The sequence below is a fragment of the Populus trichocarpa genome, chromosome 5, assembly GCF_000002775.5.
Source record: "Populus trichocarpa isolate Nisqually-1 chromosome 5, P.trichocarpa_v4.1, whole genome shotgun sequence".
NCBI lineage: Eukaryota > Viridiplantae > Streptophyta > Magnoliopsida > Malpighiales > Salicaceae > Populus > Populus trichocarpa.
In genome coordinates, this window is record NC_037289.2 from 16,127,768 (window position 1) to 16,140,219 (window position 12,452).

Below are 12,452 nucleotides of genomic sequence, written 5' to 3' on the forward strand. Positions count from 1 at the left end.
TTATCGCAAAGCCTTTCTAGTCTCTGATTGCTTTAGAATTTTAAGTAAAAATAGAAAAAGACCTTTGAAAACTCCTGGTAAAATTTCAACCTAATGCATTGTTACCAATTATGTAGATATTCTTTAAAATCTAACTTGTGAATATTCTCATGTTTATTACTAGTTTAGTGTGGAAGCTTGTGACACAAAGTTACTAACAAATATGCTTATTGGGAAAAAGAAGAAATGGTAAATTTAGTATTTTATTTGGTTTGAAAATTTAGTAAGGTTAGTCTTTATCATCAACATTATATTAATAATTATAGAATACCATTTTAACATAATTTCAATGATTTTTGTAATTTAAAGACTTAAAAATTCCTTATGATTATATTTATGTTTTTTATAAGAAAAAACAACAATTTAAGAACTTAAATATAAAGATTGTCTATCAAAAAAAAAAAAACCAAAACAAAATGTAAAGAAAAAAAAAAGTCAAGCGAGCCTAGCATGCACACTTAGGCCAAGCGTTTTAGGCCCATTTGTAAAAAGATTGAAGTAAATGACGCGTTGTTTAAACCATCTTCTTTTTCGATGACTAGAATCTAAAAGTTCTGTTTTATCCCCTACGCCCATGTTTTATAGTTTTTTTTAATAAAAATACCTAATATATATATATATATATATATATATATATATATATATAGAGAGAGAGAGAGAGAGAGAGAGAGAGAGTGCTCTAAAGTCTAACAAATACAGATCATATTAATTTTGCAGAAATGTAATTATATAGTAGGATAATGAGATCTAAAGTAAAGAATCTTACTTAAATTTGTATAGAAATCAATATAGAAGATATCGGTTACAGGAGTATGTTTACAAAGAATTTTCTTCAGTGTATTTTGCTCTGCCTTTTGAAGCTTATGAGGTCTTCTTTTATAGTGGAGCTGTCATGAAAGAGGCCAAAAGACTTTTTAAAAGGCTGAAGATTCTTTTTTGCGCTTTTTAGTTAGCTATATGTTCTTGTTCCCTATGGTCAAGAGACGACAATCATGGAAATTGCCTTTAAATTTTATGAGGGTTTTCTTTATTGTCTTCTTACTCACCGATAGTTGATTTGTTGTTTAGTAGCATCATGAGATTTTGTAGAAAAATACCTAAAATAATTGGCCTGAAAAAAGAGTTTGAAAATGAAAAGACTGAACCTAGAACAAGGGCTCAAAACAAGTGAGCTTAAAAGATCTTGAAAATACTTTTTTATGGATTTTGTAAAGATGGTAGGATGCCATATCAATCATTTTCATTTTCATTACTGAGAGGAGTATATGATCCTGAGGATGAGGAGGCTGAAGAAGAGGAAAACATAAATTCTCCTTTTCCACTATTTAGGAGTTTTTTCATGACCTCAAAACATTTTTCTTTGGACTTGGCAGTTGCCAAAAGTGCTGAGGCATGGGCTTTTTGGGTGAGGAAAAGGGATTGAGACTGGTCTTTTAGAGTGGTGGTTCTTTAGTGCCATGTCTATTGTTTGAAGAAAACCATAACATTACAGCAAATTCAAAGCATTATTTTTTGCCGCAAAAGAGTCCCACCATTTGACTTTGTATTTTCTTATCAAAATTACATGAGTATTTTGGTCGTTATAGTCAAAGTACCATGAGCATACCTAAGACACAAAGAATTTGGAATAAAACATAAGCATTGGGAAAATTTCTTTTCTTTCTTGGTGCCTTTGAAATTCTATTTCAAAAGTTTGTAGCCCTTTTCAACCACAAGGTATGGGTAAATGAGTTCAGTAATACAACCAAGGTAATCCTACCATTGACGAAACCAATTTGGTATTTTTGTAGTATTAATAGAGTTATCAAAATAAAATAACCAGGAATGGCTTTCTTTGGAGTTTTGGAGAAAAAAAGCATTAAACCATGCCTATTGGTGGTCCCAATAGGAATAAGTTTGGCAATGGTTATTTAATTTGGTTCGGAAGCTGATAGGAAAACGGATCCCATGATGAAGAGGTTGTTTCCAATCAGTTGGATGGAGGACATCTTTGATGATACCGGTAGATAGGCTGGTTCAATATGATATTGTTTGAGGTTAAAATGTTTAAATTTTACTGAACCTGTAATTTCAAGGATAACCATGTAGTAAGCATGAGTTTTTGTAGTGTACTAATGTTTGAAGTACCACTCTAGAGGAAAAATTTTTGTAGCCATGACAAAAGGATCAAGATGGTAAAATTCATATTCAATAGGTAAAACATTTTGAAAATTGTTTTTTGATGAAATATTCAAATTTTAGTTTTGAAGATGTTTTCATGAAATTGGTTTGAGATAATGAAAGATTTGTAGATTGAATGAGAGGATTTTTAGAAGAAGACTACTTGGGGTTTTTGAAATTAGTGTAGAAGTTTTACCTCATTAAGAGGATTCATCCTCTTGAGAGTACTTCTAGCTGAAATTTTATAAGGCTAAAAGTATTCTAGAGATTTGGATAGAGTTTCTACCAAATTTTATACTTTGTCACTTTGGATTGCTGAAGGATTTGTTACTTTCTCTTTAACAATAACTGCATCGTACCAAGAAGTTATTGGTTTTGCATAAGATATAGTAGAAGCCACAAGTTTTGTATTGCTTTGGGTTTTTTGTGGTTTTGTAGGTGCTGACCGAGGGGTTTTGCCCTTATATTTGGACTAGGAAGGCATCAAGACCTGTTTTGGAGAAATTTGTGAGTTAGAAAATCAGGAATGAAATTTGTATCGCCTTTTATATACTCAATATCAAAATAAAAAAAATACTTAATATAACTTGCCATCTAGCAAAAACCTGTTTTGAAGCAATATTTTGAACATTTTTTTTGTAAAACTTCTTTAGAAGATTTGTAATCAATACGTAATAGGAATTTTTAGTTTAATAAGTTGCTTTGAAATTTTATAATACATAGAAAAATTGAAAGAATTTCTTTCTTGATGGTAGAGTAATTCTTTTGGCAGTCATTCCAATGGGCAGATGTAAATTGAAGAATTTATTGTTTGGAATTTTGAACTTGTTTGAGAATTCCCCTATACTCTAATTCTGATTTATCTATTTCTACAATCTTAGAAGCTAAGGGATTGGCTAGATGAAGATAAGGGATTTCTTGCACTTATTTTTTAATCGGATGAATGAGAGCAATATGTGCATCGGACTATGGTACTGTGTTTTTTTTTTATCATCTATTAAGAAGGGGTTTTGCAAGTCTACTGATATTAGGATAAAAGTCTAAAACATAATTTAAACTTCCCAGGAACCTTTGTAACTGAGGTTTATCAAGGATTTTATCAGGAAATTTGTTGGCAAAGGTAAAGGGTCTTTTAATGGGTGTGATGATATCTTGGGAGATATAATGATCAAAAAAACAAAAACGAGTTTGAAACAGAGAAATCTTTGATTTGGAGACAACTAAATCATTTTGTTTTGTAACATGAAAGAATGTTTGTGGGTGTTTAAAATGTTACTCTAATGAGTTTGAAAAAATATGAACATCATCAATATAAACTGTACAAAATTTGGAATATGCATTAAATATGTCATTCATTATCATTTGAAATTTAGATGGTGCATTTTTTAAACCAAATGGCATAACATTCCATTTATACTGACCAAAAGGAATTGTGAATGCAATTTTGTAACAGGCTTTAGGATGAATTTGAATTTGCCAAAACCCTGATTTCATATCAAACTTAAAAAATATAAAAGCAAAATGCAATTTTTGTAATAAATCTTTCTTATTTGGAATTGGATATCTAATCCACTTTAAAACTCTATTTAGTGGTTTGTAATTGATCACAAGTCTAGGTGTGCCGTTTTCTATTTTAGAATTTTTGTTGACATAAAATGCAGCACACGATCAAGATGATCTGGACTTTTAGATCAGACCTTTAGACTTTAAATCTTGAATTTCGAGTCTACAATGTTGTTCTAATTCAGCATTCATTTGGAAAGGTCTTGCTTTTGTAGGTATTTGATTTTCAGAAAAGTTATCTTCATAGGAAACATCAACAACATGTTGTTTTCTTTTCCAAAAAACATTTGGCAGATCAAAACAAATTTCATGTTCGATCTTGTTTCGGAAATCTGAAATTCTTTTTTGTAAAACAAAATTATGTAATTGTTGCTCAATTCTTTGTAAAAAACTTCTTTTTTTCAAATGATGTAAATGAAATTGTTTTTCATGGATCTGATATTTATGCATAGAACATGCTTTGATTAGATTTAGATTCCTAGTTTTTTATTTTTCTAAGACAAGAAAAATAAGTTTAACACCTTTAATTTTTGAAGTAATGCAGTCATGTATGGCTTTGTAAGGGGTAATTATGTCATCATATTCAAGAGGCAACTTAATTCAAATATGCTTAAAATTTGATTTCATTATAATTGAATGAAAGAATAATTAAATCAAAGAATAATCTCTCCTACAGCTCCACGTTACTCTCATACATACACTAATGCTATCCCTTCTCAAATTAAAGTGGAACAAGTTGAAGTTGAAGGGTCAAATAAAGCTGGAAGCACGTATTTCCTTCCATTAACACCATGAGCATTATAGCTAGCACCAGTTGTAGAGTCCACTAACAAATCCCCAGCATAACCAGGATACGCACCCTTACCATAGACCCCAGGACAAGCAGATGCGGCCTCAAGAGGAGCCTCCTTTGGACCCTGGAAATAGCCATTTTCAAATGGGTTTGTTGCAGTCCCAGCCAAAAGACTAGCCAGATTGATTACCATACCATCGAGACCCACATCATTGTTGGGTGCAACCAATGGAGGGTTCTGTGGTCCATAGATTGGCTGGTGGAATGGCCACGCACATTGACCGGGGCATTGAGTCTCAGAGTTACCAACCCAAATGTAAGCAAATTTCGATCTCTTACCGTTGATTGTTTTAGCACTCAAAGAGGACCCATGAGTGCCACATTTACTAGAGCAAAACCCTTCAACAGCAACATCGGATGATGTCAAAACAACGTTGATGGCACCCTTTTGACCACCCTTCGATGCTAGCTGCACGATTTGCTTGCTGGAGAGCGATTTCCCCAATGAACAGCTCTCGTCTAAAATCTGTGTTCCTACAGAGAGGAGAAGAGGAGAGGTTTTCTTCGTCTTGACAAGGTTGTAATATTTCTCAGTAGCTTTCCACCACGTGGCAACAGAGGGTTGGGCTGTTGTGGGTCTTCTAGAAGAGACAGAGGCAATAAAATCTGAGACAATGGCACGCTGAGATGGCTTGAACTTGCCATACCAGATCAAGTTGATAGAAATTTCACCGGTAAGAAGAGGGCCATTGTGGTATTGAAATAACAAGGGATCTTGGCTTTGATCTGACACGGAGAATGTCCTTGCTGCTGAGCTGAATTGTATAATAGAGATTAACAGAACAAGTTGAAGAAGAGAATGTGAAGAAAGAAAGGAGGCCATGATTGATCTGATGATCGGTAGTGATGGAAGAGAGGATTTTGTGAGTGGAGAGAAACGGAGGAGGAGATTGGGTATATATAGTCTCAGGGAAGGGTTGAAATCTTAGGGAGGGAAGCTACGCGGAGAGTGGGTTGAGAATTGAAAGTGGGCAAGTGGTGACATGACAGGTAAATAGCGCGTTGCTTCCTTGGTAACTTAATGAGCGCGCGGCTACTCTCGTTTTCAACTGCATCTATTGTTAACAAACATTACAGTGCTTGGCCAGCTAAGAGAGGACCAGGGACCGAAAGTGAATGAGATAGCTTTTTGTAGACAGCTCCGCTCATGAAGCCGCGAAAAAACCTCGCAAGAAAATTAGGATTTCCATTGCTTGGTTAATAGGTTTGACTAGTGGTTGTTCTAATCGCCTAAAAAATAACTCTCTTGATATACATAAAATTATCTGATATTTAAATCAGTAATATGTATGTTGAGAAAAACAAATATAAAATTAAAAAAAGTTAGGGAGTGGGCATCTAACTTAAATGGACTAGCCTGGTTTTGCGTGGCTTTCGTTTTGCATGGCTTTAATGATCTTCGACCTGCTTTAGCTGGGATTGTCTTGCTAGAAATTACTCATTAGCTTCTAGACCTAGTTGTGTGTTGTAGTTTCCTTGCGTGGTGTTGTGGTATTTGGGTGTATTTATACATCTAGGCCTTGAAAAGTTTTCATGGAGAAGATATTATGTCATCGGTGAAGAAATTGATGCTTAAGCTAGTCATCCATTAGAAAGGAAAAAAAAAAAGGTGTAAGTCATATTTATTTATCTTTTACTTTTAAGGGAATGATTGTCTTTTTATTTTAGAATTCCATTGCCATTAACAGCTATGTCTCAATTTATTGGCTGTAAATTTTAAGATTTATTTTTTTTGTATAAATAACATCTTTATATTTATCGGTTAACATAATTATTGATGTGAATCCCACGAATATAAAGCTATGAAAACCAACATTTAAATTGACTATTCTAAAGAAAGTTATGATCATGTTTGGAATTGAGCTTGACACAACGATAACTTGTGCTGAGACACCAAAACTATAAGTAATCGAACTCTCACTCATCGCCTATAAAGAGACGCGAACGAGAGTATAGAAGACAGTATAAAGCTTGATTAATTCTTTGATAAGTCATAGCAGTTCAATGAAGAACTAAAAGGTATGAGCAAAACCTCTCACACACACAATAATAATTACTGAAATTAAAGTCTGTCCCCCAAAAAAACCCTAAATATAAGCTAAATAACCCTATTTATAATATGTAAAAACTTTATTAACAATGCTGAAAAAATAATAAAAGAGTTCTAAATAAAATAAGAAAAAAAATCCTGAATCAACTAGGAAATTAATATAATTTTTGCGTAGTAGCTTCTAGACCTTATCGCAAAGCCTTTCTGGTCTCCGATTGCTTTAGTATTTTAAGTAAAAATAGAAAAAGACCTCTGAAAACTCCAGGTAAAATTTCAGCCTAATGCATTGTTACCAATTATGGTTTAAAAATTATAATTGTTAGAGTAAAACTGTGTATTAGTAAAAACAAACCCCAAACCGCCTCTAATGCCAAAATTAATTAGCCCATCATTGTGAAATAATGAGGCCCATGTTGTAAATGGATCGAACTCCTCATGCACATATATTAGATTGACTAAGATCTAATCATCACTTGTTGAAGTTGTAACTTTCTTGAAATTTACTTTGGATCAATTACTCTAAATAAGCTCATTAAATGCATCTTTAAGCTTCTTTACCCTTGATCTTATCATTGGCCCGATTGGAACTTCTAATAGATTCTTTGGTGTAGTCTGGATTGTATCAATCATGATATAGTGAAACACACTCACAATAATGTTCCATTTTTCTACTATATTAAAAATTAACTTGAGATCATACATGTTTTTATTAATGCACATGATCCTTGTTTTATTTTATTAAATATAAGCATTGGATTTTCAATTTATAGTTATATTTTTTACTCGATGTCAAAAAACACGTTAACAACACCTACTTATTCATTCTTTTGCATTAGATTTTTTTTTGTTTCATATTTATTGACATAAATGATTCGATTTATTTAATTAAATGCTTGTATATGCTTTTTTTATTTATTTATGATTAGGATTTTTTTTAGTTAAAAGAAATGTTGAAAAGGTTGCATATATTTTTTTTTTGTCAAAAAACATTATTCAATCCATGACGAAGCGCAAGTCAAATAGCTAGTTTAGCCTATTTGGTGTGTCGCACGTGTGCGGCGTCACGGCGGGTATTCCACTTTATCAGGAAATGTATAATATCTATCTGGCAAATATTGAGAGACAAGAAATTCTTGTCTTTTATCAGTGAAAAATGGAATGGGAGTCGCCACCTAGTATTTTGGTCACTAGGAACCCTAACTGGTCTCAGAGATCGGGTACGGGGATTGGTTCCGTAAAGGGAAGGTATTAGCACCCCAAATATATCTTACCTAAGGTAAGATGCATTGTTTGATTGTTTGATAAAAAGCTAAGGTGTTATTTAACTATTGGTCTGTCTAGAGTTCAAGAAAAGTCCTCCTCAATAAGGAGGTCCTTATCTTATCGGGTAAAATTCTAACCGTTCTAACGTCTATACAAAAAAACTATAATTTTAACATCAGGAATACGTTTTACATAAAAATTCGTAATCCCAGATACTAAAAAAAACAAAAAGATTCTTTTAGAATTTTTGAAATATTGGCCTAGTTCTCGTGGTTCTAACAAACTTGTTGTTAAAGCCAAAGTGCATGCTAATACATATATTTTTTAAATTTCTTTTGTTGTATGAAAATATGATGTGATAATTTTTTCTTTATTTTGGAGAGACTAGGCCGTATGCATTAAAACAAAAACACTTTTTTTTATTTTATATTTTTATATTTTTTTTGGATGTCTTGATGAAAATCGGGTATTTTAATACTGGATTTATATCTTTACGGTATAAAAATACAAACCAATATTAAGCAATTGTGATAAAAATATGCAGGAAAATCAACAATATTTTTTAGGATTTTTCAGAATTTTTTAAATTTTTTTTGGATATATATCTATATATATAAATAATATAAAAACATTATAATAAATAATACATAATATTAGATGAGCTAGGCTGGGCCGGCCCAACTAACTGGGCCGGCCTCAGCCCCAAAAGGGTTGGGCCGATCTCGGCCCAACAAAATCTCCTATCTTTGTCTGGGCCAAACCCGGCCCAGACAGTAGGGCTGAGCCAGAATCAGTCTGGCCCACAAACACATTAGAACTGGGCCAGAAGCGGCCTGACCCAGTTAAAGAAAACCATCAGTGCTGGGCCAGAACCAGCCTGGCCCAGCACTGGAAAACCAACGGGGGGGAATTATTTTCCCCCTCCCATCCTCCTACATGCAGCACGAATGTTCTGCATGCAGGAGGAAAAGCGGGCAAATAAAAGAGATAAAAGGGGGGCAGAAGAGTGTACCTGGAGCGGTGGAGGCGGTGGCGGTGTCGCGGCTGACAGACGGCGACTGACTGCTTCGCTGGCGGTGCTGCGGGGGGAGGCCGGTGGCGATGTCATGGCTCACGGACGGCGACTCCCAAGCGACGGTGCTACTGTTTCAGGTGGAAGAAAAAAAAAAAGCTTCTGCTCTTCCCTTCTCCTCCTTTTCCTCCTCCTCTTCTGCTACGTTTCCTTTCCCTTTTGTTCCGTTTAGATATGGCTTTTCAAAACCCGAACGCTTCCGGTGTCAGTGTCGTTTTTTCCTTAACTCTCACGGTCCCCTTTCCTTTACTTCTCACTGTCCCTCTCGGTATGTTTTCCCAGTTTTCTTTCCCCTCTTTTTTGGTCTGTTCTCTCCTCTCCTCTCTTCGGTTCCTTCCCTTTTCTTTTCTATTTTCTCTTTTCCTCCCCCTTTCCCCCCTTTTCGCGTGCTGGCGTTGGGAGGTATTTATAGGGCAAAAGGGAGCGGGGGCGTCCCTATTGCCACCCTATGGCAGCGCATAGGGAGCAGGGCTGGCTGCCCTGCCACAGCGCCGGGTTGGCTGGGCTGTGGGCGTGGCTGGCAGGGCGCGACTCCCTTGGTGTATCATCATGAGAGTGTGTGGGGTTTCGGGAAGTGGCAGGCATGTGGCGTGTAGGGTTCATTGAAGAAAGAAGAAAAAACTGCCTTCCCCTGCTGCACGTCTAGGGGAAAGAGAAAGGGGAACAATGTCGTTTTGAACGACACTGTTTTTTTTATAAAAAAAACATGAAACGACGCTGTTTCATTTAAAGGTGGCACCAGCATTTGTTTCCCAAATCAGTCCTTAATTTATCCTTTGTTCTTTTAAGTCCTCACAATGTAATTTTGATTTTAAGAATTAATTCAATTGCATCCCTGCCAATTTCAGTCTCCGCCCCTATAATTGGCCGCGCTTTTCACTTCAGTCCTTAGTCTCTGATTTATGTAATTGGACCCTCAATTGATCAATAAACTTTCAATTTCTTCAATTTAGTCCCTGATTTTGTTAATTACAGCCCCTATATTTACGCGCCTTTTCCAATTTGGTCCTTGATTTCGTATTTCCTCAATTAAGTCCCTAATTGACCATTAAACTTCAATATTTATACAATTAAGCCCCTGATTTGACCAAATCAACTCTTAAAAATTATAATTTGACCCCAGAACTTTAATTTCTTCCAATTAAAGCTCAAATTGACTTAAAAATCAACTTTTCTTGCAATCAAACCCTTTATAAATTCAATTAAACCTTCAATAAAATCCAATTAAGTCCATAAACATCCAATTTTGGACTTTTCACTTCAAATTAAATTTTCTTTTCCCACAGGGGTCTCATCATTCAAGTATATACTGTAAAAAATTTCAATCCTTGTATTTTTTAACCTCCTTAATCAATTTTTCTGATCCTTTCCTGAGCGCTCCAACCTCCTATTATTTTTCTAATTTCTTCCGGCTATATATTTTTATTTTTATTTTTATTTTTGTGTGGGGACCCAAAAATGGGTTACAACAGATACCCCCTCTTTATAATACTTACGGAGCAGGGGTTTTGCGTGGTAAGTTTTATAAAGATAAACAAAACTGAACTTCCAAAACTTAGTCATCTTGAGATCCCAATCTGGCGATCCTCTGACTTCTAACTTCGATTAGACTAACTTGGAATTCCATCTGAGATCCCTTCTAGCGACCTCTTTTAACCAAAAAATCTATATTTGTAGCTTGGCCAACCTGAAATCCCATCTGGCAATTTCTTTTAGCCAGAGCTAATATCTGTGTTGTGATTGGGTTAACCTGAGATCCCTTCTGGCGACCTCCTTTAACCAAAACCAAAAACCTATAATTATAGCTCAATCAACCTGGAATCCCATCTAGCGATTCCCTTTTACCAAAAGCTGAAATATGAGATCCCTTCTGGCGACCTCCTTTAACCAAAACCGAAATATGAGATCCCTTTTGGCGACCTCCTTTAAGCAAAACCAAAAAACTATATTTGTAGCTCGGTCAACCTGGAATCCCATCTGGCGATTCCCTCTAACCAAAGCTAAAATATGAGATCCCTTCTGGCGACCTCCTTTGACCAAAGCTGAAATATGAGATCCCTTCTGGCGACCTCCTTTAACCAAATCCAAAATATGAGATCCCTTCTGGCGACCTCCTTTAAGCAAAACCAAAAAACTATATTTGTAGCTCGATCAACCTGGAATCCCATCTGGCGATTCCCTCTAACCAAAGCTGAAATATGAGATCCCTTCTGGCGACCTCTTTTAACCAAAGCTGATATCGGTATTGCGGTTGGGTTAACCTGAGATCCCTTCTGGCGATCTCCTTTAACCAAAACCAAAAAATCTATTTTTGCAGCTCGGTCAACCTGGAATCCCATCTGGCGATTCCCTTTAACCAACGCTGATATCGATGTCGTTCTTCCTGATGGTAGGGTTTGAACCTTTCATTTTCTTTTGAAAATTTCCTAATAGGTTCTTCTCACTTTATTGTTGTTCCAAAATCAAAACCGTGATTCTTTGTTATCATTAACCCAATGATTCTTTCTTCATCCACAATCTTGTTGGATTACATTAAAGATTCCTCCTGTAACGATTCAAAAACATATATGCAATGATTTATGATTAGATGCCATGCCTGTATTCTTACCTGGTTTTGAAACATAGGTCCCATCATCTTCTTCTATTTCATGAAACTCTCTCTTGACATGAGCTTGCTTTTGAAGTCGTATGCTGGATTCATTTTTAGTGCCGCCTATCATATCTTTGAGAAGAAGTTCTTCGACTTTTTACAAGTAGCTTTTTTTTGAAAATGTATGATTTGTCATTGCCTTCTCTGTCATGCTCTTGTCAAATGCTTTAGCTTAATTTTCAAATCTATGGGCTTCTGTCCCGTTTCAAATACGTAAAACTTTTCGTGAAACATCACTTATTGCCCCCAGTGTAGGGGTGTGATCCTAGTCTGGGCTTTTATATAGAGAAAAAATCCATTCAGTCAATGATAAACTTTTTAGTGAGTGATGCGATAACGAAAGGTGAATTTTTTTTTTCAACGCATTGTTAGGATTAATGCAAAAAAAAAGATTCTCTATTCTTATCTTTTTTTCTCTTCTCTTCCCCTTTTTAAGATTCACTTATTGCCCCCAGTGTAGGGTGTGATCCTAGTCTGGGCTTTTATATAGAGAAGAAATTCATTCAGCCAATGATAAACTTTTTAGTGAGTGATGCGATAACGAAAGGTGATTTTTTTTTTATTTCAACGCATTGTTAGGATTAATGCAAAAAAAAGATTCTCTATTCTTATCTTTTTTCTCTTCTCTTCCCTTTTTTAAGATTCTTCTTTCTAGAAAACAAATTGAGTGTTGTGAGATCAATGCAAAAAGAAAGAAGTCGATGGCCAAACTTTGCTTCATTGATTTAGGAGCATACATCAAACATAATATCTTTTTACAGAGTCGGAGTTCACAGGCCTAGCTAGGTCTCCTCCATCCATT

At 35.1% G+C, this 12,452-nt stretch overlaps 1 protein-coding gene across 1 annotated transcript; it reads right to left on the bottom strand.

The window, feature by feature from the left end:
• Positions 1-4,357: 4,357 nt before the first annotated feature.
• Positions 4,358-5,507, bottom strand: LOC112327592 (protein PHOSPHATE-INDUCED 1). The gene has a single exon (XM_024601646.2). The coding sequence runs from the start codon at positions 5,436-5,438 to the stop codon at positions 4,479-4,481; it is 960 nt and encodes a 319-aa protein (XP_024457414.1). The 5' UTR covers positions 5,439-5,507; the 3' UTR covers positions 4,358-4,478.
• Between the last annotated feature and the right edge of the window lie 6,945 nt (positions 5,508-12,452).